We start from the raw sequence: 26348 nt of genomic DNA, 5'->3' as shown, positions 1-26348 counted from the left end.
ACCATAAATTTACCTCCTAATTTTACCAACAGCAACCTGAAATAACATGAACCGGATAATAACGGTCCGACCGAAAATTGAGCACAAAACCAACAAATGGGGATGAGTCGTCAAAGACTGCACTCTCTCCTCTTCCTCTGGCTCCGGCGAAAAACCCCTTTTCGATTTCATTGATAAAACGCAAATCGATCTCTCGTGTGGAAGAAGAAGAAGAACACGATGGGAACAATGGGTAAAGCATTCTACAGCGTAGGATTCTGGATCCGTGAAACTGGTCAAGCACTTGATCGGCTCGGTTGTCGCCTCCAAGGGAAAAATCATTTCCGAGAACAGCGTATGTCTTTTGGATCGCCTTGTCTTCTCTTAGTTCCATTCGAATCCTGGTGATGATTTTTTTTTGTTTCATTACTCGTCGGGTCTTCGAAATGTTTGTGTATTTCTCTGGAATCAGGTCATAGTTTTGATTGATGCGTTTCCTCTTATGTTGATGATTGATTATGGCATTTTTGATTAGAAACCTTAGAGCTTAAGATCAAATGTTCTTCATTTTGCTAGTGACGGTATCCATTTCTGTGGTTGCGAAGAGAGATTCTCGTTAATTTTCTCTTACAAGTTCCTCTTATGTTCTCTGTATTTGGCTAGTTATTATCCTAGTTGAAATCTTCTTCACTTAGACAAGTCTGTTATGTGTTAGCCTGTGCTATGATGGGTGGTTCACTTGTCTATCTTCTGAAACTCTTTTTTTGTTCCAGTATCAAGGCACCGCACACTCATGAATGTTTTTGACAAAACCCCTAATGTGGATAAGGGGGCTTTTGTGGCTCCTAACGCTTCTCTCTCTGGTGATGTCCATGTGGGAAGAGGTTCTTCCATTTGGTATGGATGTGTCTTGAGAGGTAAGCTGCTGGAGTATTTGACATTGTTGATTCAAATGTGCTTTCATTGAGAGGATAGGCACTCTTTAGTTCAGACATACCCTTTGATTTAATGACCGACTCTGCAGGAGATGCTAACAGCATTAGTGTTGGAGCTGGGACCAATATTCAGGACAACGCTCTTGTCCACGTTGCTAAGACCAACTTAAGTGGGAAGGTCTTACCTACTGTCATTGGAGACAATGTCACCATTGGTAAATTCTCAATACATTTGCTGTCATAAAATTGAAGTGTGAATATTAAAGTCAGGGTAATGGATAAAGCAAATTGAATTTGGAGCAGGTCATAGTGCTGTTTTACATGGCTGCACTGTCGAGGATGAGGCCTATATTGGTACAAGTGCAACTGTCTTGGATGGAGCTCATGTTGAAAAACATGCCATGGTTGCTTCAGGAGCTCTTGTTAGGCAGAACACTAGAATTCCCTCTGGCGAGGTTCTTAGCCACGCTCTTATATGTTGACCTTCTCAAACGTTTGTTATTCGCTTAAGCTCTGGTGAAATTACAATTCTGGTTTTCCTTGCAGGTTTGGGGAGGCAACCCAGCTAAATTTCTGAGGAAGGTGACAGAAGAAGAAAGAGTCTTCTTCTCCAGTTCGGCTGTGGAGTACTCCAACTTAGCTCAAGCTCACGCCACAGAGAACGCAAAGAACTTGGACGAGGCTGAGTTCAAGAAGCTTCTAAACAAGAAGAACGCTCGCGATACAGAATATGATTCAGTACTCGATGATCTCACGCTCCCTGAGAATGTACCAAAAGCAGCTTGAGGCGTTTAACCTGTGCCGCCTTGCGAATCTTGATTTGTTTGGATTTGAAAAGTAAAAACAAAGAACTTGATTTCCTGCTTCTCCAATAAAGTTTTCTTGGGCGTAAAATCCATTGGCCAGTGCTCACTGGGAAAGTTTTCGGCTTAAAGGCATTCATTTCTCTGTTAAAGATTGTGAGGGGTTTTGTTCTCTTGTAACTTGAGAAAGAAAAGTTGTAACCTTTTCTTCCTTTTTATGTCGTCTAATAAATTGTTGATCAGACAGACATTTAGGTTGACCTTTGCCCATAAAAAGATAGCTCTGCTTCAATAAGTTTCGTCTGTAGCGGTAACAAGTAAAACATGTTCGCATGTTTGCGTATTGGACGCTTTATTCGTCTGGGTAACGTTACCGTTAAATCCACTAATTTGGTACTGAGGTGTGTCTTTATCCGAAATTTTGCCACCCATGCCGACCACCTGTTCGACGAATTGCCGCAACGAGACCTCTCCTCACTTAACTCTCAACTCTCGTCTCACCTCCGCAGTGGAAACCCAAATGACACCTTGGCTCTCTTTCTTCAGATTCATAGGGCTAGCCCTGATCTCAGCTCGCACACTTTCACTCCGGTTCTCGGGGCCTGTTCCCTCTTGTCGTACCCAGAAACAGGACGCCAAGTTCACGCCTTGATGATCAAACAAGGCGCTGAAACAGGAACCATATCCAAAACTGCGCTTATTGACATGTACTCCAAGTACGGACACTTGGTTGATTCCGTTAGGGTATTCGAAAGCGTTGAGGAAAAAGATCTCGTCTCATGGAATGCTCTGCTTTCGGGTTTCCTTAGAAACGGTAAAGGCAAAGAAGCTCTTGGCGTTTTCGCAGCTATGTATAGAGAAAGAGTAGAAATCAGTGAGTTCACTTTGTCTTCTGTTGTTAAAACTTGTGCCTCTCTCAAGATTTTGCAGCAAGGGAAGCAAGTTCATGCCATGGTGGTGGTCACCGGACGCGATCTCGTGGTTTTAGGAACTGCAATGATTAGTTTTTACTCGAGTGTAGGTTTGATCAATGAAGCCATGAAGGTTTATAACAGTTTGAATGTTCATACGGACGAGGTGATGTTGAATTCTTTGATATCAGGTTGCATTCGAAACCGAAATTACAAGGAAGCGTTTCTGCTTATGAGTAGGCAGAGACCCAATGTGAGAGTGCTCAGTAGCTCTCTTGCTGGCTGCTCTGATAACTCTGATCTGTGGATTGGTAAACAGATACACTGTGTCGCTTTACGTAATGGTTTCGTTTCAGATTCTAAGCTATGCAATGGCTTAATGGATATGTATGGAAAATGCGGTCAGATTGTGCAAGCGCGTACTATTTTCAGAGCTATTCCATCTAAAAGTGTGGTTTCTTGGACGAGTATGATAGATGCGTATGCGGTTAATGGGGATGGGGTTAAAGCTCTTGAAATCTTCAGGGAAATGTGTGAAGAAGGAAGCGGAGTTTTACCGAATTCAGTGACATTTCTTGTTGTTATATCGGCTTGTGCACACGCAGGACTAGTTAAAGAAGGTAAGGAATGTTTTGGTATGATGAAGGAGAAGTATCGGTTGGTTCCTGGAACAGAGCATTACGTATGCTTCATCGATATCTTAAGCAAGGCTGGTGAGACAGAAGAGATATGGAGATTAGTCGAGAGAATGATGGAGAACGATAATCAAAGCATTCCTTGTGCTATATGGGTAGCGGTACTCAGTGCTTGTAGTCTTAATATGGATCTTACGCGAGGCGAATATGTAGCAAGGAGGCTTATGGAAGAGACGGGTCCAGAGAACGCGAGCATTTATGTGTTGGTTTCGAATTTCTATGCAGCGATGGGGAAGTGGGATGTCGTTGAAGAATTGAGAGGAAAACTGAAGAATAAAGGTTTGGTTAAAACAGCAGGACACAGCTTATTCATATGAATTGCTTTGTTTTTTCAGCATTACACTACACTTGAGCTACTGTTTTTGTGTCAAGAAACAGAGCAAGTCCACTAAAGTCTAAAGCATTGTTGTGGAACTGTCTCGTTGTCCTAATTAAGTCAAACACCAAAGAAGACATAGTCAAAAATAAAGTAGCATTGACCCACGAATAGTAGTAGGTGAAAGGGCAATGTCACATAAGGTTTAAGTTAAAGGAGTCGTTGGGATAAGGAGAAGAGAAGTCAAAAGATGTGTCCTTTTCAAAATCTATCCTTTCTTAAAAACATATCACCAGAGAGAATTGATCAAAACCACAAGAAATAATGATTAGAGCGCTGAGCACGAGGAAGGTTCGAGGCAGCTACAAGAAGCTCGGCGACGAAGAAGAAGCAGGCGCAGGGCTTTTAGAAGTGAAACCGGAGAGCGTTCCTACAAATCCCCATGGTCAATCCCCGAAGGTGAATAAACCGGTGGAGAAAACCAGGGGTTCGGCTCACCCTCTATTTAGTTTCTTCGAAATGAGTCTAAAGAGGAAGAAGAAGAAGAAGAGCACGACGACTGCAAAACCAGAATTCGCTAGGTACTTGGAGTATGTCAAGGAAGGAGGTGTTTGGGATAACACTTCAAATGGACCTGCCATATATTACAGATAGATCGGAGAAAGAGATTTCACAGAGGTTGTTTATATTTATTTTCGATTTGTGATATACCTTTCTATTTGAATAAGAAGGATGAATACATACATACATCAAAGTAGAAAGCTCGTCCATAAGCCATGATTCTGCTTCTTTGTGGACAAATCCATGTAATTTAAGTTTACAGTTTGATAGTAAGAAAAATTCTCGGTTTATTACTTGTTATCAGTAATCAGACTGGGTTTACAAATTTACGAATAAACACAGTGGGGCCCCTGATGACTACAAAAGCCTACCCGAAACACCAGGAGATGCCACGTCACTAAACATACAAAACCCCATCAAAACGCAGCCGTTCCGGTGATTCCCCAAAACCCAGCGTGATACGCGGTCGTTGCGAATGAAAGCCTTGGTGAAGAGGTTTAAATTAAGAGTTTGTTGCGACTAAAGCCTTGGAGAAGAGGTTTCTCTTTTTTCTCTCCTCCTCAGTATATATCTAATCTCTGTTTGCTCTTTTTTCGCACCATGTCATATCAATCTACCATCAATCGATCGTCTCTTCTTCCTCCGTCTGCGTTGATCTTTTCGTTTCGTCTTCTCCGATTGATGCTCTGTCGCGAGGTAACTATTTCTATCGAGTGATTTTGCTAGCTGCTGACTGTTCGATTTGATGATTAAGGTCTTGGTTCCGTGATAATCTCTGTTAAATTTAGTTTAGGCTACTTGATGTTGAATGATTAGTTTGATAATCTCGCACTCTATGGTTTGCTCCTTCCCGAAATTGAACTCTCAGATTGTTAGCTTGTTTGTATAGGTTATTAATTGCTTGACATTGATTTGGATTTTTGTTTATCCGTTATCGACTCTCTCGATGTTCATTACTTTATTAGTTGAACAACGCTCTCTCGCTGTTGTGTATCCCTATTGGTGGATTTCTAATTGAAATCTTCAATGATGCAGAGTCATGCCTACATTTTCTGCTGCCGCTTTGGGTAGATCACTAAATTCAGGGACGTCCTTATCTAGTAAATTTCCAAGCACACTGCAGTCAAAGCCGTCTATTTTGAATGATGAAAGTAAGCAACCTAAAGAAAAGACATTCACTCGTCCTCAGATGTCACCTTCTCTATATGCCACTACTAAAGAAATCCCTCATCCCAATTCGCCTTCTTCCTACCCTCCATCTCCCTATATCATCAATCACAAAGCTCGTGGGCCTGTTCTTTTCAATAGGGACTCTGAGGTGGATGGGCCTTCTCACCCGATAACCTCTGGTGAGGAAAAGATTAGTGGTAATGTAGATGTGGAGGCTACTGCCTCCTTGAGCAAGTCCACATCCCTATCATTTCCTATCACCGAGGCTATTGCGGTGGATCACACCAATGGTGTTCACACCCAAGGCATCCATGAACGTCCTGTTTGGGATTGCAGTCCCCCTCTTGGGACATTTTTGAACGAGAAGTCGGGAAGAGATATCAGCAATGGTGGGATTGGAAGTAATAATGCTACCAGTAATTTAGAATGGCAAAGTTACTTATTGGAGCCGGTAAGAATAAAAGCAGACAAGGAGCTTGAGCCTGAAAATTTCTATAACCCAGGTGAATTAGTAAGCTTCACAAGTAACACAGAGGTAGAAGATTTCGAGAGAGCTGAAAGCTCACACAGTCTTGCTACACATGTTGGAGAGTTTTATGATGCTTGCGATGGTACTGTTTCTTCCTACTAACTTTTTTAACCACGAGATAGCTAGAAAATTCTTATGATGTCTGACATTTCTAGCATCATCACTTTTTGCCAGTTCTTGGAGCCTCTTCTCCTTTAGTTTTAAGTGTTATATGCATATATCAGTATGTGATTTTGGTTGTGAAGTGGCCTTTTAGGCTTGGGATTCCTGTGTTTATAGTCATCTTGAATTCGTGATAGTTATGAATCAGATTTCCAAAGACATAGAAAATCTGCATGCATGATTCACTGGTATATCTAAGAAACTGGTTTTAATTTATTCAGTTACTGTTTCTTGGCTTCCAGAACTATCAACTGACAGTGGAATGCAGAGTTCAGCTAACAACATTGAATCTGAGGTAAGGGAGATGAGATTGGGTTTACTAATGGAAATCGAAAGGAGGAGGCAGGCAGAGGCGACTCTAGAGCAAATGCAAGTTCATTGGCGGAGGCTCCGTGACCAGTTGGCCGATGTGGGTATGTTCCTTCCTCTTGATCCCACCAGAAGCCAATACAGCATGAACCTAGCTGATGAGCTACGTTGTCAACTTGAGGTCACCAGGTTTGTCTCCGACACACTAGGCAGTGACTTGGCCAAGACAGAGGTAGAGATGGAGATGGAAGCTGAGCTCGAAGCTAAGAACTTTGAAATCACCCGGTTGTCTGACCGTCTTCATTATTACGAGACTGTGAACCAGGAAATGTCCCAGCGCAACCAAGAGGCCATAGGTAGAAGAAACTCAAGTTAAATTTACAAGAATGTCTTATCTTATTTTTCTTTATCTCAATGCTTCAACTCTCTTTGATATCAGAGGTGGCAAGGCGAGACGGGCAAAAGAGAAAGAGGAGGCAGAGGTGGATTTGGGGATCAATAGCTGCAACCATCACACTCGGGAGTGGAGTCTTGGCCTGGTCGTACCTTCCTCCCGGAATGTTATCATCAGATGAAGCTCAACCTCAGCTGTCTCCAAAAGATTCATAATGAGGTTGAATCAAAGCTTCAGGCCTTGTGAATAAAAATAGGAAAATGGGTTTTGTTTTAACCTTTTCTAGAGAATGTATAGAACATTCATGATGACGACATAACTCAGCTTCATACGATCAAGGTCATACCAATTTGGTTCTGTTTGTGTCGCTTATTGACTTGCAATGTTATTATTAGCCAGAAGTTCCGTGCCTGATTCTTGCTTTTGTTATGTTGGTTCTTAAATTTAACGAGGGGGGTAACTGGGTAAAGAAAAATAAAGGCGGTTGAAATGGGAATTATATTTAACAAGGGGTGTAAGTGGAAATAACAAATTCTGAAACGGCGTCGTATGAAGATCATATTTGGTTCCTTCGCTAATCACTAAAGAAAGCACCTGTGAGGAAAAACCAACCAGTGAGAGCTATCAATTTGAAAAACCAAGTCCAACAATGGCGGTCTCTCCGCATATTTCGCCTACTCTTTCCCGCTACAAATTCTTCTCTACTTCCGTTGTTGAAAACCCTAATTTCTCTCCGTATCGTATCTATAGTCGGCGGAGAGTTACCAAATCACATCTCCAGGCGCACAACAGTACCACTAGCTATGGCCGGACGGAACTCTCCTCCTCGAAGAAGCTATGGATTAGGCAACGAAGCTTCAGCGAAATGGAGGTTGAGCAAGCACAATTAGAAGATGATGAAGAACAAGTGGAGATCGATATCGTCGACGAAGCCAGTCTTCTCTCCCTGAGCATGAAACCGGACAGAAACATGGCGTTGCTCGACGATTATGAGATGGAGGAGCTTGGACACACGCCTAATACTCATCATCGGAGCGGTTTGTTTGTTTTCTCCCTAAACCCTATTCTTACTGAGAAATTGAAATTTGGTTATTACGACTGGGAAACTGAATTTGGTGATTACGGATGTTATATAGGATATGTGGCGGTGGTGGGGATGCCCAACGTCGGGAAAAGCACGCTTTCGAATCAAATGATTGGTCAGAAAATATCGATTGTTACAGATAAACCTCAAACGACGAGGCATCGGATTCTTGGTATTTGTTCTAGCCCTGAATATCAGGTTTGTTTATCTAAGCCTCATTGATTTTTGACTCTTAAAAGAACCAGGTGTTCATTGCTTGGTTTGATATAGAAATTAAGATGTCGACTGATACAAGCTTGTGTTGCAGATGATACTTTATGATACGCCTGGTGTAATTGAGAAGAAGATGCACAGGTTAGATACAATGATGATGAAGAATGTCAGAGATGCTGCCATCAATGCGGACTGCGTAGTAATTCTTGTTGATGCTTGTAAAACGCCTACTAATGTATGCTTCTCTGTTTGATTTGTTTCTCATGCTTTGTTAGTTTAGTTTCCTGTCCTAATTTCTGGTGTTGTGTGCTTAGATAGAAGAAGTTTTGAAAGAGGGTTTGGGAGACCTTGAGAAAAAGCCACCCATGTTGCTTGTTATGAATAAGAAAGATCTGATCAAACCTGGTGAGATTGCCAAGAAACTGGAGGTGAGTATGCTGTCGTTGCTATCCTTGAACCTTGGTAATACTGTCCTGTTATTAAAATCCCACCATTCTAGAATGAACTTGCAGTGGTGGAAGATGCTTCACTATAAACTTGAGATCAAGATTTGGAGTCATGGTATTGCTATGTTCTTTGCTTAATAGATGCTGCAACTCCTTGCAGTGGTATGAAAAATTTACGGATGTTGATGAAGTTATACCTGTAAGTGCAAAGTATGGACATGGAATAGAGGATGTCAAAGAGTGGATATTATCCAAACTTCCCTTCGGGCCACCTTATTATCCAAAGGTACTATGCATGAAAATTCCCTGCTTCAGTATTGAATTCCTCTCCTTGCTATAGCTAAAGCTTATAGTCTAATTTGCTTAATATTCTGAGGTTTGTGCTTCAGATGCAACAATTCACTTACCTAATGTCTTACGGCTATTTGATTTCTAGGATATTGTGAGCGAGCATCCAGAGAGATTTTTTGTTTCTGAGATTGTTAGAGAGAAAATATTTATGCAGTACCGAAATGAAGTTCCTTATGCATGTCAGGTACAATGACAAGTTTGGTTTCTTTTCTCTTGAGTCCTGTGAAAAGCCGTGGCCTTATTAATCAATCATTGTTAACACTACAGGTGAACGTGCTGAGCTACAAAACTAGACCAGCTGCAAAAGATTTTATTCAAGTGGAAGTAGTAGTGGATAAAAATTCTCAGAAGATCATCCTTATAGGAAAAGTAAGTGTATAACCCTCAACATCCGAACGGGTAATTTCTGATTTTGCATTCTTGGTCTGAAATTCCATAGTTAGATTTTGTGGACATTCAAAAAGTGCATTGCCTATAATTGACTTGAGACTGCAATTTGGATTTAAAAGCTGTTCTGCTCAAAGATTGTCTTTAAGCCATAAGATCTCAACTTAAGATAAGTTAAGTGCTGAATAATTTGGCTGAATGAATGTCAATGTAATGATGTAGGAAGGAAAGGCTCTGAAAACACTAGCAACGGCTGCTCGGCTCGACATTGAAGATTTCCTTCAGAAGAAAGTCTTCCTCGAGGTGCGCATAAATTTGCATAGAATATGATTGATTACATAAAATGGTATTTTCAAGTATAGGAAGTTAACAACGTGAGTGAATGATGTTAAATGAAGGTGGAAGTGAAAGTGAAAGAGAACTGGAGACAAGACGAGGGGCTTCTCAAGTACTACGGCTATGGAGGACAGATCCGAGCTATGTAGTATGTGGGCTTCAAATGGGCCTTGAAGAAGATGAGAAAGTGCAAATGACTCGGCGGCTCAGGTTAGCTTTTTCCCTTCTTTTTTTTTGTATTTAGCCGATGCCACTCAGTCTAGCTTTTGTTTTTAATCTCAATCAGTTGATTCCTTTGGAAATTTGAACTCTTTCTTCTTTTGTTTTGTCCTTAAGAGTTTGTTCAACCAACCCCACTGAATATCTCATTCCATGATCACAGGTAGTAGACTTATAATTAAACAATTGCATTTAAATTTGCTTTAAAAGAAATGAAAAAGGTGAAGCGTAATTTATGGCGGGGGATAAGTAGAGTGAATTGCTGTGTGTGTTTGGTTGGGTCGAGTGGAGTCGGTGGAAGTTAAGATCCACTTATTGCGCCTATGCTTCTTCTGTTGATAGAAAAAAAGTGTCTTAAGATTGTTTGAAAGTAAGTCAAAAGAAGCAAAAAACTAAAGTGCTCTCTCACTAACAAGAAAACCATTTTCCTGATTGCACAATAAATTTTTGTGTCCTTTGTTTTGTCGTGAACTCAACCGAAAAATCTAAGAGCAACGGCACATGAGTTTCTTTATTATTGTCTTGGCCTTTTAATTAAATTGAGAGGCCGACCCCATAAATAAAATAAAATGAAGAGCAAGGGCAAGGGCCCTGTATCCATGAAGCGGAAGACGCGTGGGTTGCTGTCGTAAGAACCACATAGAATGATGCCACGTGTAACTCGATCCGATGGGGAAGCAGTGAAGCATGTGTACGGTTACTACGCTTACGTGTTAAGTGGGATCCATTTGCTGGTTTCACGCTTACGATAATTAGCGGAATTACCTGCTTTGCTTTTCTTACTTAAACACCTTTTAAGAAAGTTTGAAGTGTTGTTACACTAGCTGATTTGAGTAAGAGAGAGCATCACAGATTTATACTAATAACCAACCACTAATACAACAAACAACGAGAAAAATCCCTAATACATGAGTATGCGTGTTTAACACTACCTTAAATGAGATTAATGCTTTTTTCCCAAACCGTTATGATTAATTATTATTAGTCCATAAATACCCCACTCAAAGACAAGCCATAAAGAGTGTAAGAAAGAAGAGAGCACACAAGAACAACAAAACAGAGGAAGAAGAAGAAGAAGATGAAGCTTCTGGCTCTGTTTCCATTTCTAGCGATCGTGATCCAACTCAGCTGTTGGGAGCTAGGAACAGATGCATTACCGAGCGGTGGGTTCGTGAGGACGAAAGGTGTTCAGTTTAGTCTCAATGGCTATCCATATTACGCTAATGGCTTCAATGCCTACTGGCTCATGTACGTAGCCTCCGATCCATCCCAACGGTCTAAGATCTCCACCGCTTTCCAAGATGCTTCTCGCCATGGATTGACCGTTGCTCGAACCTGGGCTTTCAGCGATGGCGGTTACAGGGCTCTTCAGTATTCCCCTGGCTCCTACAACGAGGATATGTTTCAGGTAACCTCCATTAAACCCAACTTGTCTGTGTGTGTTATGTTATGTTTTGATTCAGTTGGAAGAACTTTGGAAAAATGGTTTAATCAGAAATTGAATATACACTTATCAATGCACCAGTTGGATCAGACCAATAATTTGGGTATCTCCTTGTTTATGGAATTAATTTCTGTGAATCTTTTTGGACAAATTTGAGATTCTCTGTTTATCTGATGATACGGCTGTTTTACACTAACTGACACAAAAGCTAAAGTTGGTGGCTTTTTGATCTTGTGGCCAAGTTTTGAGACTCTCTGTTGATGTTTCTGTGAATAATCTGTTTCTTTTGTCATTTCTGGTGAAAAGGGTTTGGATTTTGCGTTAGCTGAGGCAAGAAGGCATGGTATAAAGATAATACTCAGCTTTGCCAATAACTACGAGAGCTTCGGAGGGAGGAAGCAATATGTGGATTGGGCTCGAAGCAGAGGCCGTCCCGTTTCTTCTGAAGACGACTTCTTCACTGACTCTCTTGTTAAAGATTTCTACAAGAACCATATCAAGGTTTCAAAATCAAACCTTTAATCTTCTCTCTTGTGCAGATTCAACCAAAAAAGTGCAAAAAGTAATGGATTTTTGTTTGCTCCTGCAGGCTGTGCTGAACAGATTCAATACCTTTACCAAAGTTCATTACAAAGATGACCCAACCATTATGGCTTGGGAGCTCATGAACGAGCCCCGTTGCCCCTCTGATCCTTCCGGAAGAGCCATTCAGGTTTCACTTTCACCTAAACACATTTTCACACCATGACTCTGTTACTTGTCTAGTCTTTCTTTGGGATCTGACTTGTTTGGGTTGGTTTGGTTTTTTACATTATGAAAACAGGCTTGGATTACTGAAATGGCTGCTCATGTGAAATCACTAGACAGAAACCATCTGCTTGAAGCTGGCCTCGAAGGTTTCTATGGTCAGTCTTCACCTCAAAGCAAGACTCTTAACCCACCTGGCCAGTTTGGAACCGATTTCATCGCCAATAACCGCATTCCCGGCATTGATTTCGTCACGGTTCACTCTTACCCTGATGAATGGTAAGGCCACAAAACTTAAGTTTTGGCCAAATCAGTTGAATCATTAATCACTTTTGTTTGACTTTTGTGCTGTTTTATTTTCTTGTGCAGGTTTCCAGACTCAAGCGAGCAATCCCAAATGGATTTCTTGAACAAATGGCTAGACGCACACATCCAAGACGCACAGAACGTTCTTCACAAACCAATAATATTAGCAGAGTTTGGTAAATCAATGAAGAAACCAGGTTATACCCCAGCGCAGAGAGACATCGTCTTCAACACCGTGTACAGCAAGATTTACGGGTCTGCAAAACGAGGAGGTGCAGCAGCAGGAGGATTGTTCTGGCAACTTCTGGTAAACGGAATTGATAATTTTCAAGATGGGTATGGGATCATACTTAGCCAAAGCTCGTCGACCGTTAACGTCATTTCACAGCAATCGCGGAAGTTGACTTTGATTAGGAAAATCTTCGCTAGGATGATCAATGTGGAGAAATGGAAGAGAGCGAGAGGTCAGGGACAAGTTGGGAAACGAGGTCACAAAATCAATAACTGAAATGATACTAATTAAACCACTTTTTTATAGCGAATGGAACGATCTCAGCTCGTCCACGAAAGTTATAGTGATAGATTTCATAATATATAGTTTTTTGGCCGGAATGAATGAACTTTATTAGTGCGACGAAAATTATTAGTAATAACCCGTCAAAACTCAAAAGGTTGGTTATTTAGTAATGGGCTTTACTTATTAGGCCCACTATGAAATACAAGGGCCTAGAATTTCTCCAGCCACATGTGAGTTATAACATGGGCAAAACCATTCAACAATGTTTGTTTTGGATTCTGTGAAAGAGATGACTATCGTTGATAATTTGAAGGATGAAGAAGATTCAGAACAATAAAACGTCGTCGGCGTTTGATTTCAGACATCGCCGGAGAGAACAAGACTCTCCATTTGTTACTTCCATGGCTTATGTGGGTAGGTCTTGGCGTAAACTTGTATTTTATATTCTCGATTTGTACGGTTTAATGATTAAAGAAGAAAATAGACAAAAAAAAATTATTTAGCTTCAAGTTATACTTTTGTTACAAGTCCAAAAGAAACGTATTTTCATGAAAGAATCAGTCTCCACTAACCGCCTCAAGGAAGCCCATTGGTCACTTTCAAAGCCCATCATTGGAGTTCCAGCTCACCCACTAGCCGTTATTACGTAGGCGAATTTTTCAACGTTCGAAACACAAGGTTTCCTTTTTCCCAAGGGGTATTTAGGTATTTTCGTCTCTCTCTCGGCCAAGTTTCCTTTTTTCCTTTACAAATACAAAATCCAGAGTCAGAGATCCATTCGATAGCACTTTCCTCTCGTTCCCTAATCGTACAAACGTTCTTTGTTTACTCTATTTCTCTCGTCTTTTTCTTCTATCCAGATCTGTGATCAACCGTTAATTTTACTCTACTCTTTCATCAATTTTACTGTGTTCAATTCATAAAACAAAACAAACGATCGATTTTTGTTTTTTTTTGGGATGACGATCAGAAGCAAAAGCAAAGGCTATCGTCAAGAGATCAAATCAACTTGCACCAACTCCAACACTCTGTTCTCAAAAGGTACGCTTTTTCCTTCTCTCTTTTTCATTCGATAGCACTACCTATATTAGTCGTGAATTTTACAATGTTTGATTCATGAAACAAAACAAAAGGTCGTTTTTTGTTTTTTGGGGATGACGATCAGAAGCAAAAAGCAAAGGATGTCTTCAAGAGATCAAATCAACTTGCGCCGACTCCAACACTCTGTTCTCAAAAGGTATCTTTGTTTCTCTTTTATTTTATTTTCTTATCTACATCTCGTTGGAATTTTGGGCCAAATCAACGTCTTTTTTATATGGTTTGTTAATCTTTAGTATCTAATTATTCTGGTTAATCGCAAAACAACGAATTCCCATGTTCAAAGTAGTTTTCTTCTAATCCAATTTGAATTTTAGGTCTTATATTATTTCCCTCTAACCCTAATCATATATTTCTCAAAGTTTTTGATTTTTAAAAGTTTTCAACTCTCTTTTTTTTTTCCTATAAATACTAAACTAATATGACGTTGTGAAATCTAACCGGATTTTGGATCCCGCCATTTAACCGTGGTCATTAGCGATTCCACAAATCCAACATGTTTTTCACATCTTCATGTATATTTAGCATTTATTTTTAATTTTTTTTTCTTAAAAAGTTTTCAACTCTTTTTTTCTTTTTGATTTTTTTCTATACATACTAAATTAAAATGACGTTTTGAAATATAACCAGATTTTGGATCCCACCATTTAACCGTAATCATTAGCGATTCCACAAATTCAACATGTTTTTGTACAAATGCGTCATCATTACTCGAGAAACCGGTCGAGAACATTGTCCGTATCTCGAATCAGGTGTTCACATTATTTCGTGGAGCACGATTACTCGAGGGTACTCTCAGGCACTCAGCCAGGTTTAGGAGAAGAAGTTTTTACGTATTTCTCATGGATGAGACAAGCAGGGTCAAAACCAAATCCTGCTCTTACTAGTTTGCTGAGTGTTTCAGGAACCATGGCAGTTCTTGAGCAAGGCAGGCAAGTTCATGCGCTTGCTCTTTATCTTAGTTTAGAACAGAACTCTACTATTCGTAGTGCTCTGATTAATATGTACTCAAAATGTGGAAGTATCGAAGAAGCTTCAAAGTATTCGCAGAAATAGACAGAGATGATATTGTTTCTTTGATCAATGGATATGCAGAACATGGAAAGACCTAAAAAGCTATAGATCTGTTTGAGAAGAGTCTGAAGGTTGGTCTCAGACCCGACTCTGTAACTTTCATCAGCATTCTCTCGCCCTTTACTCATTCAGGACATCATGACCTTGGTTTTCACTATCTCAACTTGATGCAAGAGAAGTATATTATCAGACCAACCAAGGAACACTATGGATGTATGGTTGATCTGCTGTGTAGAGCAGGCCGGCCAAGTGTTGCAGAGCAGATGATCAATGAGATGCCATGGAAGAAGGACGATGTAGTCTGGACCACACTTCTCAATGCGTGTAAGGCGAAAGGAGACACTGAACGTGGAAGAAGGGCGGCTGAGAGGATTCTAGAGCTGGATCCTACTTCTGAAACTGCATTTGTAACACTAGCCAATATATATTCAAGCACAGGGAAATTGGAAGAAGCTGCGCATGTAAGGAAAGTAATGAAATCAAACGGCGTGATCAAAGTGCCTGGATGGTCATCAACTAAGATCATGGATAGGGATTCAACGTGCAGTTGGTCTCATTCACAAAGTGAAGATATATACAGTATATTGGAATTAGTAGTATCCGGTGCAGAAGCTCATAATATGATTCTTAACTCTAATATGTTAAAACAAACTTGGCCCTTGATACAATAGCAGCACAAGTGGTATCATTGAATGTTAAAATAGCTCAATCAATATGAATTATAAGGAGAATCAAATGCATTCCTTATACATCCTAAGTACTGATAATTATCATTCTGTCATCTGTCATCTTTAAACCAGTTAAGTAGCACATAAACTGCAAAACCTAAAGCAGACGCAGCAGCAACCAGAAAGAGAGCTATTTGTACTGAGAATGTTGAGGTAAAGGCTTCAAGAACAAGAGAGTTCCAAGTTACATACCATAAGGTGGAGTAAACAGAACCCACGATTGCACCTACGACCACTTGACTTGTCGTGTGAAGCTTCTGAGAAACCCTTAACCACGTCTATACCCCAAAATAAAACATCAGTGTCAATATTTCGTTTTCAACGATAATTGTTAACTTGATTCATGTCCTAAAATGATATGAAGACTTACGAAATAAGAACCCAATGCGAGGATGAAGCCGCTAAGGAACAGAGAGAGTACATTGGTTCCAAGCCACTCCATAACTGTGGAAATAAGAGTAATAAAGTCATCTTTAAGAGTTGATCAAATGCAAGGGAAGAAACAGATGAGCATTGTGACTGATTGTTTACCGGAGAAGACAGAAAACACAGAGATGAAAGAAATGGATTGGGCATGAGAAGAAGGCATCCCAGGATCAGAACGGAGAGTAGCAACAGGTCTCTCTTGGTTAAGTATACGTTTCAAAGCTACTGAGAGCACGGAATTTGAAACCGATCCAATCACAGCCCACAAAGCTGCACCATCATGTCGTAGAAGCAGAACGGATCCAAACAGAGCTGCTACAATCCATTTGCTCTGCCATTTCACAAAAATGCAGCAACAAAAGAAAAATGTTTGCTTTGTGTTTCTTAGAAGATAGGCATTACATCAAACAGGTTGTGTGCATCAGGGAATTCGAATACCAACCAGACGATTAGCGATTGCTTCAATACCATCGCCGGCGTCGGATACCAACTCGTTCTGGAGCTCCGACGACGAATTACTGATGAAAGCCTCTTGCTCGAGCGCTTGGAATCGATCTTCACCGTCTCTGCGAGCATTGGTTTTAACCAAATCGGCCATAGATTTAAAGCCAGAGACAGACCAGATTCTTCTTCTTCTTCTTCGATCCAAAGGGAAGATTGAGCTCGAAATTCGAAATCGAGCGGAATTGATGTAAGTGGGAACAGAGGAAGCGGCGAAATGGAAATTGTAGGTGGGCTTGTGGAGAAGAAGAAGAGAAGATGATGACGCTGCCATTTCCAAAGAAAAGAGTCAACCTATAAGTCAAATCAAACGATTCGCTTTCACAAATTTATAGAATTGAAAAACTTTGGGATCAAATCGTAAAAACGAAGAAGAAGCAGATTACATGATCCGTGTGTGTGACGAACTAGCAAAATCTGATGAAGAAGATTGGGAAGTTGTGGTTATTATTACAAAGTATGTGTTAATTTCTAGTAATTCAAATATTAAATGCATAATCACTTAATCTTATGCATAAAAGCCCATTAATTGCGATCCAATCTTCTGTTGGTCTTTGTTAAATTTGCCCATAAAAAGCTCATTAACAATTTGCTTTAAAATAGGCCCATTGATGAATCCATTTTATCTCTCGGTTTCTAGTTTTCTTCTACCTTTCTTGTGGATTATAGGAAGGAATTTGTGCTTTTTATCTTAACCAATGGATATTAGGGGAAAAGAATCTAAAGTTAAAAGATGAAATTGAAAAGGAAATTTGTTAACAAGTTGAACTGTTGAAACCCGAATATGATCGAAAATAATGGCATTTAACGGTGGGAAAGCCGTGTACACGATTTTTATTCTTAGGAATATTATTAATGTCTCATCGTTTTAGAACATTGTTGCTTATTTTGGAATTTTATAGACATACATACATGTGATGGAGAAAAATACATTATATGGAGTATACATTATATGGAGTATATTGGAGGTCGAATATGCTTAACAAACTTTGCTAAGGAAAAAAGAAAAGGTGGAACAAAGAAGATGACCAATTAAATTACTATACGTATACTTAGGTCTTAGAAATATATTCTTGGTTATCCTTTTTAGTTTTTATACATTCAGGCTGATGTGTAAATAGATTCTCGCATAAAAAAGTTTTCCCATTGCACAACATAACTATATTAATTATTTAATCTATACTCCTTTTATTCAAAATAATATTTACTTTCGATTATAGCTTTTGGTTGTGGATTAAAAATGATTATAGTCACAAAAGCAACGATCGAATATCGTCTCGAACAAAAAAATATCCTTATGTTTCTTGGTTTAAAGGACATGGTTTATAGTAGAACGATGTTTTCTTCTCTTTAAATTATAACATCAATACTTTTGTTTTTGAGAATTTTTATTTGATATCTGTAAAATATAGACGTTTTGTTTTTTTAATTTTATTTTTCTTATTTTAAAGTAATCGTCGAAAATCATGTGTCAGTTAAGGTCTTGCTTCTTCGTGCTAGTTTTAATATTTGTTGTCATGTTTAATTACATACATACAGTGATACAGACATGGAGAAAAGTAAACCGCTAATACTGGTAGTTAGTAGTTACACGAGGTTTTAAACTGAAGTTAGGCTGGAGTGTGGGTTACCACACGCCAGAGCGTCTTGTCATTGGAGATGAAAACTGGGTGTCGTTTATAAATACATTTATTCTCGTAGATAAAAGATGTGTTGATGCGTCTATCACTCTGTCAAACTCAATCTACAAAGTACAGTTATACACGGTGTTGTGGCAGAAATTGAACATGACTTGAGAGCCAAATATGAAAAAATAATACATATTCAAGTTTGAAAGTGAAAAAGGGGTTAATACGGTGTCGTGTCGAACCAGATAGTCCTGAAATTCATGATGATTTTCTTATCACTGACAACGTATAGCTTTTACAGTGGTCAAAGTATTGAACCAGGACCCCAACAAGGAAACAATCTTCAGCCCTACTTCCTTCTAGTCTCCTCCTATCATATCTAGTACAACACTTTTACCAAGTTATTAGTGTATACATAAATTGAATACCAAGATATTTATGGTCATAACTTTTAATTGATACTAATACGTACAAATCTACGCATGCGTGCAGGTATGCGTCTGCGGATATAAGAATGATGCTTAAGAATGGTATTACATGCGCATAGTTTTAAAGAGAACAATTTATAAAGGAAGCAGAGGAAATATGATATGTTATGCATGGGTCGAACCAGCCTGTATTATCGATTAATTAACCCTCTTTTTCTTATAACTTTGTCGAATTGACTACTAGTACTAATTAACACCATTCGAAATTCTTTGTCATGATCTTTTGGCCACGAGTATCTTTATAAGAAAACTATTGTCCATTCAATAATTTATTTATTTTTTGGTTGGATTCAATAATTTTTATTTACTTTATATATATAATCAGTCCGGCCGAGATATCGTTATTTAGTCGAAAAGGGAATGAATGAGAGAGTCAACAAGTAGTGTGAGTGTCTCACTTGCCATTCATTTCAACAATCATAAAAGAAATCTTAATTTATTCACATTTTTATTATAACTTATCTATTCACGTTACAACAATCATAAGAAGAAATCAAAAATATATATAAAAAAAAAACTTAATCTGTTTCATGTTATAATAATATAAGGGTCAGGTTTTATAACTCCAGTTTTGTTTTTGTCAATTTCTCAATTAAGTTTCATAGTTGTAACGTCGCGTTGAACTCTAATTTTTGTGTTTTTCTCCGATCCAGTCAAATGTCTGATGACCCACACCCACCAAGACACCGACCCATATTACTCCTCATTGAATACATCTTATAATTAAGTAGTTAATATTGTTTCTTTGTCGAGAATTATAATTAGAGTGTATGTTGTTAATAAACCATAATTTCCACCCGCTCATTTATCATTATTGTTATGAAAAATAAATTAGGGATGTCAAATATTAAGATATAGGCTTATAGTTTCGGTTAATTGGATAAAAAGAGTTTGCATTAATTACAGTAAGAAAAAGTAAGAAAATATAAACGGTGAAATGCACGAGAATGAAACAGAGAGAGTTAAGCAAATACGAAGTGGTACACTCGAAGAGCGGTGGTTATACGGATCCCATACGTCTCACGTGAAAGAACAAAAATATAAATAAAAATTGATTCTCTGTTACATCACTTTTTTTTTACAATTTTGCTCGGTCCAAATATTTTTGGTTTTTTTTTTTACAATTTTATTTATTTGATAAAACAGCTGTATAATAATAACGAGTTGTTGAAACTTGTGAATCAGTCTAACTTTAAATTTCTATAGCAAACAAAGTCTACAGATTCTGTTTGAAATGGAGTACTCATTCGCTTATGCAATGTTTGATTAGCAATTACTCGTCTATCTAAATCTGGATAAAAACTACTAAACTGGTATTAAGGTATCACCCAAATAAATATATAATGAGCTCACTGACAAAATTGACCCAAACAAACAACAAACTATATCAAATTTGTTTCCTTAAATTATAGAAGAGTATTGTTCAGCTATACTCCATTTGTATACAAGTATGGTTCATGCTACTTTGTTTTGGTAAAAATGGTTTTGATACTTTTTACACAAAGTTTAAAAAATGATATGCTACTATACCCTTGCAAAATTTAATTGACTTTTTTGAATTTTATTCTATTGATTTGATTACATAAAAAAATTACACTAAACTTTACAAAAATTAGTAAATTACTGCTAATTTTGAATTTATTTTGGAATATTGAAATGGATATAATATATAATATAGCAGGGGCACAAGTGGTGTCTACATGAGGAATAATAAATGGAATATGTATATCTAACTTAGATATATTAACCATAAATAAAAGAAAAAGTTCAATTATTTGAAGGAAAAAAAAAAAAAAAGTGAGTCTGGTTTAGGAGTGGAGTGTGTCTATAAAAGATAGATGCGAGAGACGAAGCTTGCTCCACTTTTTCTTCTTCTTCTTTTCTCAATCTTTCTCTTTCTCTCTGTTCTTGCACTCGCAAATCGCAATGGATTCGTTTGATTTCGATAACGTGAAAGCAGAGAAAGCCAAGGCGTTGCGGCGTTTCAACCGCTTCTGTAGAATTGGCCGTTTCTTCCGTGCGGCGGAGGTTTGCGTCGCTCTACTCTTCATCTTTTGGACATTTTCGCAACTTCCTTTCGTCGTTCAAATCTCCGGAGCGTTTCTCCGCCGTATCGCCGCCGTCATATCTACTCCTCTGTTCGTTTTCCTCCTCGGGAACTCCATCGTCGTTGTTCTTCTCACCAAGTCTTCCGATCAGACAACCACCGCCGTCGCAAGCGCAGAAACCGAAATCTACCAGGCGTTCGTCAGATCTGTAGAGAATCGTTCCAAACCGTCCGATGAAGATTTGACGGAGGGGATTGTCTACGACGACAAACAGGTGATCGTTACTGATTTGGATTCAAATCCGAATCTAACGGTGGATGAGAATATGCCTCACGTCGAGATTGACTCAGATTCGAGTCCCCATAGTAAGGTCTATGGAAGAAGCAAATCAGACGTGTCTGGAAAACAGAGTTCAAACATGGTGATGATGATGATGAAACGTTCTCTTCAGAGATCGGAGACAGAGAAGTTCTGCAAAGAAACTGAGAACGATGATGACTCTGAGGAGGAGAAGAACTATCCAGAGGATGATCTGAGCAACGAAGAGTTTCAGAAAACGATAGAAGCTTTCATAGCAAAACAGAGGATGTTTCGTCGTCAAGAATCTTTAGCCGTCGTTGTCCATAACATAGCCTAAATATCTTTTTATATCTATATCAAAAAAGCATCAAATTCTAATATAAATCGAATCAAACAACAAACAAACAAAGTTTTGTGAAAGTTAACCATTATGGAATCTTGTTTTTTTATAAAAATATTCCATGTATGTAGTATAAATATCATCTCTATGTACAGTAATTTTAGTTGCTTATGTATTAAGAAAGATATGTAATCTACTTGTCTCAAGTGAGTGTCACTTCCTCAGTTTTAATGATACAGACTTAGAGTAGAAATGTTGTCTCGCCACACTCAAAATTATGACATTACCAAAAAAACCTTTTTAATAAGCTTTAGTGATATCCAAGAAACAATCGATTTGGGTCTGTCTTTTTCTCTTGCCATGAGATCTTCCGGTTACTTTTATAAAAAAGTAAAAATCAATAGCATTAATAAACTAATACTAGAGCTACCTACAATTTCCAGAAGGCAATCCAGACTTTAACCTAGGATGTTCCAAACCCTAGAATCCCTACATCCTTCGGAAATTTGGTTTCAAGCTTCTTAACTAAACACGAGCCAATCACTTTGTCAATTATATTTTGTATGCCTATTTAGTATTTACTGTATCTTTCTATTTGGTAGATGACAAAATCCTTATATACAAAAAAGACTTAATCTAGTCATCTTTCTTCAGTTTCGCTCATAATGGCGTTTTGGACTTTTACACCGACTAAGTCTCATGCCTGCAATAATTAACTATGCAAGAATGTACTCAGTCAGACTCATGGATTTCAAGCGTGGAGATTTGTACATTAAATCTATAGATTAGATGCAATATCCAGAAGAATAATAAATTATAAGCGTGTATCAAATTCAAATCCGAAGTAGACCGTAGGTAGACACATGCACACACCAATACACATGGTGTGGTTACATAATTTTTTTTAAAAAAAGAAATATTATGTAAATGAAATTGATTAATAGTGAATGTTTATAATGGGATTGGAGACAATTGGAAAGAGAATGCTTGATTTTGTACCATTATTTTAAAATTGAAGGAAGCTTCATTTCTAATGCTTCACGGGAATGATTGATGGTCTAGTAAGTCAGTCATCTCAATGATCTTGTAGCCTTCAATTATAAGATTAATTGTTTTAATAAAAAATCATTAAAGAAGTAATATTAATTTGCTGAAGCGGCCGTGTTTCTTCTGATGGGTATTGGCACCAATCATAGTGTAATAATTTTGAATGGCCAAAAGTACAAAAAAATTAACTTTAATGCAGACAGACACCCACGCAGAAAAATTAAGAAGAAAAGTGACTTTATTTTTTCACTAAGTCCCGTAATCTCTGCTCTACCAAAATAAAAGTCGGTTCTTTTCTACCCTTCTTTTGACATTTATGGATTCTCTGATATTTTTGAGCCGATCCATCTTTTGAATGATATTAGTGGAGTATTTTTAAAGAATTGTGTTGGAATTCTTATGGCGGACTCTTTGATTAGGAGCAATCATGATAGTTTCCACCCCGACCGGCTATTGCTGTAATTGGTGTTGTTGGATTTGTCATTAAACCCTTATTTCTAACACAAGTACAGAACACAACACAACACAGCGTAACATTTTGAGATATTGAATAAAACAAATACAACGCATAAAAGAAATTTAAAGCGATTAGCATTCTTAAATTCATTCACCAAAGCCTAGCAAATATTACATTGGTACGTTGAAAATATCATTCTTAAATTCATTGATTATTTTTTTAATGTTATTTTTAGATATATTCCTAAATTTTCTTTTCAGTTTGATATTAATTAAATAATTTTGACTCGCAATGCTGAATTTTGTCTTCACTTTAGTTTCCTTTTCAACTTTTCTCAAATTTAAGATATGATGCTGACGTAAATTAGCGCACACGTAGTTTTTTTATACCTATGGATTATATAGTTTGCAATATTATCAATCGCAACGGTCGATCGAAAAGATATAATGCTTTTTATCAATGATCCATTTAGGGTAGTTTTACTTATTCTATATTTTTTCAGTATCATCATTTATACATATGCAACGTGTTTAAACGCCAACGTGCCTCATATCGGACCCTGCCCACACATTGTTTCAGTGTCGAAACTTATGTACTATAGACTTTTTGAATTTCCCTAGCGTTCGATTATTTATGTGCCTATCGACATGCTTCATTCATCATAGATAGATAGAGGGTTTAAAGTTTTTCTTTTTGGTTCTTAAATAACATAAAAAGACAATAAATTGATTGGACATGACATCGAGTACTCTCGACTTGTTTTCTTTCATCTTAATTTTTATACCTTTGACTAAGCGTATAGTCTCGTATAATTGACATTGACAACTTTTTACATGCAATATATGTATGATGTTAATTGTTAAGCAATTTCTACTTTGAAAATAAAGAGCGCTAAATTCAGAAATAATCTTATATAGTAGTGACGTACTTGATAAGCACACAAATCTAGAAATGTCTAACCAAATAGTTCACCTTTATTAATTCAAGATCATTTTCCAAACAGAGAGATCTATAATGTTATCAGTTATCACTTGTATTAATGGTCATGTAAAGCGTAGCCCAAAGCCCACTTCATCATGATTTGAACTGTAGGAGTAAGATTCTGCTACGGATATGAGACCTGTCGTCTTTAGTTATATGGGCCGAAGTCAGAGGTTGATAACGAGCATAGAAATATCGTGATACTGAAAGGCCAAAATGGCCCACATTAATCCATTGTTCATCGTATGGTCGAAGCCTAAAAATTTCAGCTAGGAAAATTGAAGTAATATATCAAAGAGGCAATTTCATCATTCCATCTGAATATCTGATCTTGTCTTGTAATTAGAAAAATAACATGTTTAGAGTGTGTTTTTTTTCTCGGGTAAAAGAATGGACACAGTTTAATAAGTCAAAAGCTAGAAATTATGTTTTGTCATCTGATACGAATGAGCGTTAATTATTTCAAACGTTCTAAATATGGAGAAAGAAATCTCAAAACTGTTATCGATTTTTTGTCTGAAATTAGACGGTTAGATAAGATAAGTTTCTATATATGAATTACGTGTTTTGCATGCCAGATATTACGTGACATACCTGGATCAATTAGGATAAAACATGAAAGATTCAAAATACAAGATGCATGCATTTGCTATATTACTGAAAGTTCGAGTAAAAATATATGGATGCATTTGTGTACCTTACGTACATCAAATTCCCACCCACCTCTATAAATAATTGTCTGAAGTGTCGTTAGCATCCCTGAACAACATAAATTATTTCTGGACACAAAACTTAATAATGGGAGAAGTTGATTTCATCCACACCATTAATCCTTCCTCGAGGTTTTTCTCTCCCAATATGGATGGCATGCATGCAAGCGTGTGTGTGTGAGTCTATGTTGAATTGACATCGATGTATATTTGTGATGCAGGTGTGACGGGGGTGATGAGAGAAGTAGTATGTACAGTTTTGTGAATGCTCTAAGGATGAGCGGTGGAGATGGAGATAATAGTTACTCCACCAATTCTCTTCTTCAGGTTTCTCCCATATTCCATATAACTGTTTGATCCATTAGTTATATCCCACACAGATTTGTTATATATATAAGTAAATAACTAAAAGTTTCTTTAATCTATTTCTTTTTCTAATTTAGAAAAAAGTATTATCAAAGGCCAAACCGGTTTTGGTTAAGAACACAAAAGGAATGATGATAAACTTAAATTTTCCTAATTACATCAAAGTAGCTGATTTGGGATGTGCTACTGGAGAAAACACGTTCTTGACGATGGCTGAGATCGTGAACACGATCAATGTGTTATGTCAACAATGTAACCAAAAGCCACCAGAAATTGATTGCTGTCTGAATGATCTTCCGGATAACGATTTCAACACGACATTCAAGTTCGTACCTTTCTTCAATAAAAGGGTCAAAAGCAAAAGATTGTGCTTCGTGTCTGGAGTCCCCGGTTCATTCTACTCGAGGCTCTTTCCTCGCAAAAGTCTCCATTTTGTACATTCATCTTATAGCCTCCATTGGCTCTCTAAGGTCTCACCTACTTACTTGCCTAGTACTTGCTTAAATATGTAGAAAGCAAATTAAAGGTTATATATAATATATAATGGAACTGTGAGATTTGTAGGTTCCCAAAGGACTGGAGAAGAATTCCTCGTCTGTGTACATAACGACTTCAAGTCCTCCAAATGCATACAAGGCTTATTTAAATCAATTCCAAAGTGACTTTAAGTCATTTCTAGAAATGCGTTCTGAGGAGATGGTTTCTAATGGACGCATGGTTCTCACTTTCATCGGTAGAAAGACTCTCGATGATCCATTGCATAGAGATTGTTGTCACTTTTGGACACTATTATCTACATCTCTACGCGACCTAGTCTATGAGGTAACATATAAAAGTACCAAATTTCGACATTTAAAAATTTATCGGCTTTAAAGATTCAAACTTTTTTTTGGGTCAAACAAGAAAAGATTCAAACTTTTTATGATCCACAATATAGGGTCTTGTGAGTGCGTCAAAGGTGGACTCTTTCAACATACCGTTTTATGATCCGAGCAAAGAAGAAGTGATGGAGATGATTCGAAACGAAGGCTCATTCGAGATCAATGACTTGGAGATTCATGGATTTGAGCTTGGCCTAAGCAACCATGACGAGGACTACATGTTACATTCACAAATATCTAAAGCAGGGCAGAGGGAAGCCAACTGTATAAGAGCGGTCAGCGAATCAATGCTTGTAGCTGACTTCGGAGTAGACATTATGGACACATTGTTTAAGAAATTTGCATACCATGTGTCACAACATGCTAGCTGCACGAACAAAACGACTGTTACTCTAGTCGTTTCTTTGATACGAAAGTAATCTGTCAATGTAGATTTTTTAGATTTCATGTTGAGACTAGGA

The 26348-nt window shown here is 37.9% G+C and overlaps 9 protein-coding genes and 1 pseudogene across 16 annotated transcripts; 9 read left to right on the top strand and 1 right to left on the bottom strand.

The window, feature by feature from the left end:
* Positions 1–79: 79 nt before the first annotated feature.
* Positions 80–2018, top strand: GAMMA CA3 (gamma carbonic anhydrase 3). 2 transcript variants are annotated; one of them, NM_126049.4, is made up of 5 exons: positions 80–334; positions 753–896; positions 1004–1129; positions 1218–1369; positions 1461–2018. In NM_126049.4, exons 1-5 carry the CDS (start codon positions 220–222, stop codon positions 1698–1700), a joined length of 777 nt encoding a protein of 258 aa, NP_569036.1. In that variant the 5' UTR covers positions 80–219; the 3' UTR covers positions 1701–2018. The 2 variants fall into 2 exon arrangements, with proteins under 2 accessions (NP_569036.1, NP_001078808.1); NM_001085339.1 differs by having other exon boundaries at positions 112–334; positions 971–1129; positions 1461–2012.
* A 16-nt stretch (positions 2019–2034) lies between these two features.
* AT5G66500 (Tetratricopeptide repeat (TPR)-like superfamily protein) lies at positions 2035–3721 on the top strand. The gene has a single exon (NM_126048.3). It carries the CDS (start codon positions 2042–2044, stop codon positions 3638–3640), a length of 1599 nt encoding a protein of 532 aa, NP_201451.1. The 5' UTR covers positions 2035–2041; the 3' UTR covers positions 3641–3721.
* Positions 3722–3922: 201 nt separating this feature from the next.
* Positions 3923–4489, top strand: AT5G66490 (uncharacterized protein). The gene has a single exon (NM_126047.2). It carries the CDS (start codon positions 3964–3966, stop codon positions 4291–4293), a length of 330 nt encoding a protein of 109 aa, NP_201450.1. The 5' UTR covers positions 3923–3963; the 3' UTR covers positions 4294–4489.
* Positions 4490–4715: 226 nt separating this feature from the next.
* Positions 4716–7175, top strand: AT5G66480 (bacteriophage N4 adsorption B protein). The gene is made up of 4 exons (NM_126046.3): positions 4716–4896; positions 5236–5981; positions 6304–6726; positions 6810–7175. Exons 2-4 carry the CDS (start codon positions 5240–5242, stop codon positions 6977–6979), a joined length of 1335 nt encoding a protein of 444 aa, NP_569035.1. The 5' UTR covers positions 4716–4896; positions 5236–5239; the 3' UTR covers positions 6980–7175.
* Positions 7176–7356: 181 nt separating this feature from the next.
* On the top strand, positions 7357–10154 carry AT5G66470 (GTP-binding protein Era-like protein). 2 transcript variants are annotated; one of them, NM_001345764.1, is made up of 10 exons: positions 7357–7801; positions 7901–8046; positions 8156–8296; positions 8376–8489; positions 8668–8793; positions 8944–9042; positions 9126–9227; positions 9468–9548; positions 9644–9791; positions 9964–10154. In NM_001345764.1, the coding sequence occupies exons 1-9, from the start codon at positions 7414–7416 to the stop codon at positions 9728–9730; spliced, it is 1284 nt and encodes a 427-aa protein (NP_001332584.1). In that variant the 5' UTR covers positions 7357–7413; the 3' UTR covers positions 9731–9791; positions 9964–10154. The 2 variants fall into 2 exon arrangements, with proteins under 2 accessions (NP_001332584.1, NP_201448.2); NM_126045.6 differs by having other exon boundaries at positions 9644–10154.
* Positions 10024–13321, top strand: MAN7 (Glycosyl hydrolase superfamily protein). Its single transcript, NM_126044.4, has 5 exons — positions 10024–11208; positions 11551–11745; positions 11834–11956; positions 12068–12270; positions 12361–13321. Exons 1-5 carry the CDS (start codon positions 10879–10881, stop codon positions 12803–12805), a joined length of 1296 nt encoding a protein of 431 aa, NP_201447.1. The 5' UTR covers positions 10024–10878; the 3' UTR covers positions 12806–13321.
* A 242-nt stretch (positions 13322–13563) lies between these two features.
* Positions 13564–15221, top strand: AT5G66455 (annotated as a pseudogene). The gene is made up of 4 exons: positions 13564–13855; positions 13948–14051; positions 14545–14844; positions 15008–15221.
* Positions 15192–17102, bottom strand: LPPepsilon2 (Phosphatidic acid phosphatase (PAP2) family protein; the record flags this gene model as incomplete). Of its 5 annotated transcripts, none has more annotated exons than NM_001345761.1 (5): positions 16583–17100; positions 16246–16471; positions 16085–16158; positions 15907–15992; positions 15192–15399 (listed from the first exon to the last, which is right to left on the bottom strand). In NM_001345761.1, the coding sequence occupies exons 1-5, from the start codon at positions 16913–16915 to the stop codon at positions 15192–15194; spliced, it is 927 nt and encodes a 308-aa protein (NP_001331932.1). In that variant the 5' UTR covers positions 16916–17100. The 5 variants fall into 5 exon arrangements, with proteins under 5 accessions (NP_001331932.1, NP_001331933.1, NP_001078807.1 ...); NM_001345763.1 differs by lacking the exon at positions 15192–15399 and adding an exon at positions 15415–15439; NM_001085338.1 differs by lacking the exon at positions 15192–15399 and having other exon boundaries at positions 15671–15992; positions 16583–16908; positions 17028–17102.
* A 3437-nt stretch (positions 17103–20539) lies between these two features.
* On the top strand, positions 20540–21797 carry AT5G66440 (tRNA-methyltransferase non-catalytic subunit trm6MTase subunit). Its single transcript, NM_126042.3, has one exon. The coding sequence runs from the start codon at positions 20684–20686 to the stop codon at positions 21440–21442; it is 759 nt and encodes a 252-aa protein (NP_201445.1). The 5' UTR covers positions 20540–20683; the 3' UTR covers positions 21443–21797.
* Positions 21798–24916: 3119 nt separating this feature from the next.
* AT5G66430 (S-adenosyl-L-methionine-dependent methyltransferases superfamily protein) lies at positions 24917–26306 on the top strand (the record flags this gene model as incomplete). The annotated part of the gene is made up of 4 exons (NM_126041.1): positions 24917–24967; positions 25084–25476; positions 25571–25828; positions 25944–26306. The coding sequence occupies 4 exons, from the start codon at positions 24917–24919 to the stop codon at positions 26304–26306; spliced, it is 1065 nt and encodes a 354-aa protein (NP_201444.1).
* Positions 26307–26348: the final 42 nt, after the last annotated feature.

The sequence above is a fragment of the Arabidopsis thaliana genome, chromosome 5, assembly GCF_000001735.4.
Source record: "Arabidopsis thaliana chromosome 5, partial sequence".
In the NCBI taxonomy this organism is placed as follows: Eukaryota; Viridiplantae; Streptophyta; class Magnoliopsida; order Brassicales; family Brassicaceae; genus Arabidopsis; species Arabidopsis thaliana.
Note: the sequence above shows the minus strand (reverse complement) of the source record. Positions and strands in the feature narration are given on the sequence as shown.

Coding starts and splice junctions, on each gene's coding strand:
- AT5G66500 (NM_126048.3), top strand. CDS start 2,042: ATGTTCGCATGTTTGCGTATTGGACGCTTTATTCGTCTGGGTAACGTT.
- AT5G66490 (NM_126047.2), top strand. CDS start 3,964: ATGATTAGAGCGCTGAGCACGAGGAAGGTTCGAGGCAGCTACAAGAAG.
- AT5G66480 (NM_126046.3), top strand. CDS start 5,240: ATGCCTACATTTTCTGCTGCCGCTTTGGGTAGATCACTAAATTCAGGG. Junction 5,982..6,303: donor GTTTTATGATGCTTGCGATG/GTACTGTTTCTT, acceptor CTTGGCTTCCAG/AACTATCAACTGACAGTGGA. Junction 6,727..6,809: donor GCGCAACCAAGAGGCCATAG/GTAGAAGAAACT, acceptor CTTTGATATCAG/AGGTGGCAAGGCGAGACGGG.
- AT5G66470 (NM_001345764.1), top strand. CDS start 7,414: ATGGCGGTCTCTCCGCATATTTCGCCTACTCTTTCCCGCTACAAATTC. Junction 8,047..8,155: donor GTTCTAGCCCTGAATATCAG/GTTTGTTTATCT, acceptor CTTGTGTTGCAG/ATGATACTTTATGATACGCC. Junction 8,297..8,375: donor CTTGTAAAACGCCTACTAAT/GTATGCTTCTCT, acceptor TTGTGTGCTTAG/ATAGAAGAAGTTTTGAAAGA.
- MAN7 (NM_126044.4), top strand. CDS start 10,879: ATGAAGCTTCTGGCTCTGTTTCCATTTCTAGCGATCGTGATCCAACTC. Junction 11,746..11,833: donor TCTACAAGAACCATATCAAG/GTTTCAAAATCA, acceptor TTGCTCCTGCAG/GCTGTGCTGAACAGATTCAA. Junction 12,271..12,360: donor CACTCTTACCCTGATGAATG/GTAAGGCCACAA, acceptor TTTCTTGTGCAG/GTTTCCAGACTCAAGCGAGC.
- AT5G66440 (NM_126042.3), top strand. CDS start 20,684: ATGGATTCGTTTGATTTCGATAACGTGAAAGCAGAGAAAGCCAAGGCG.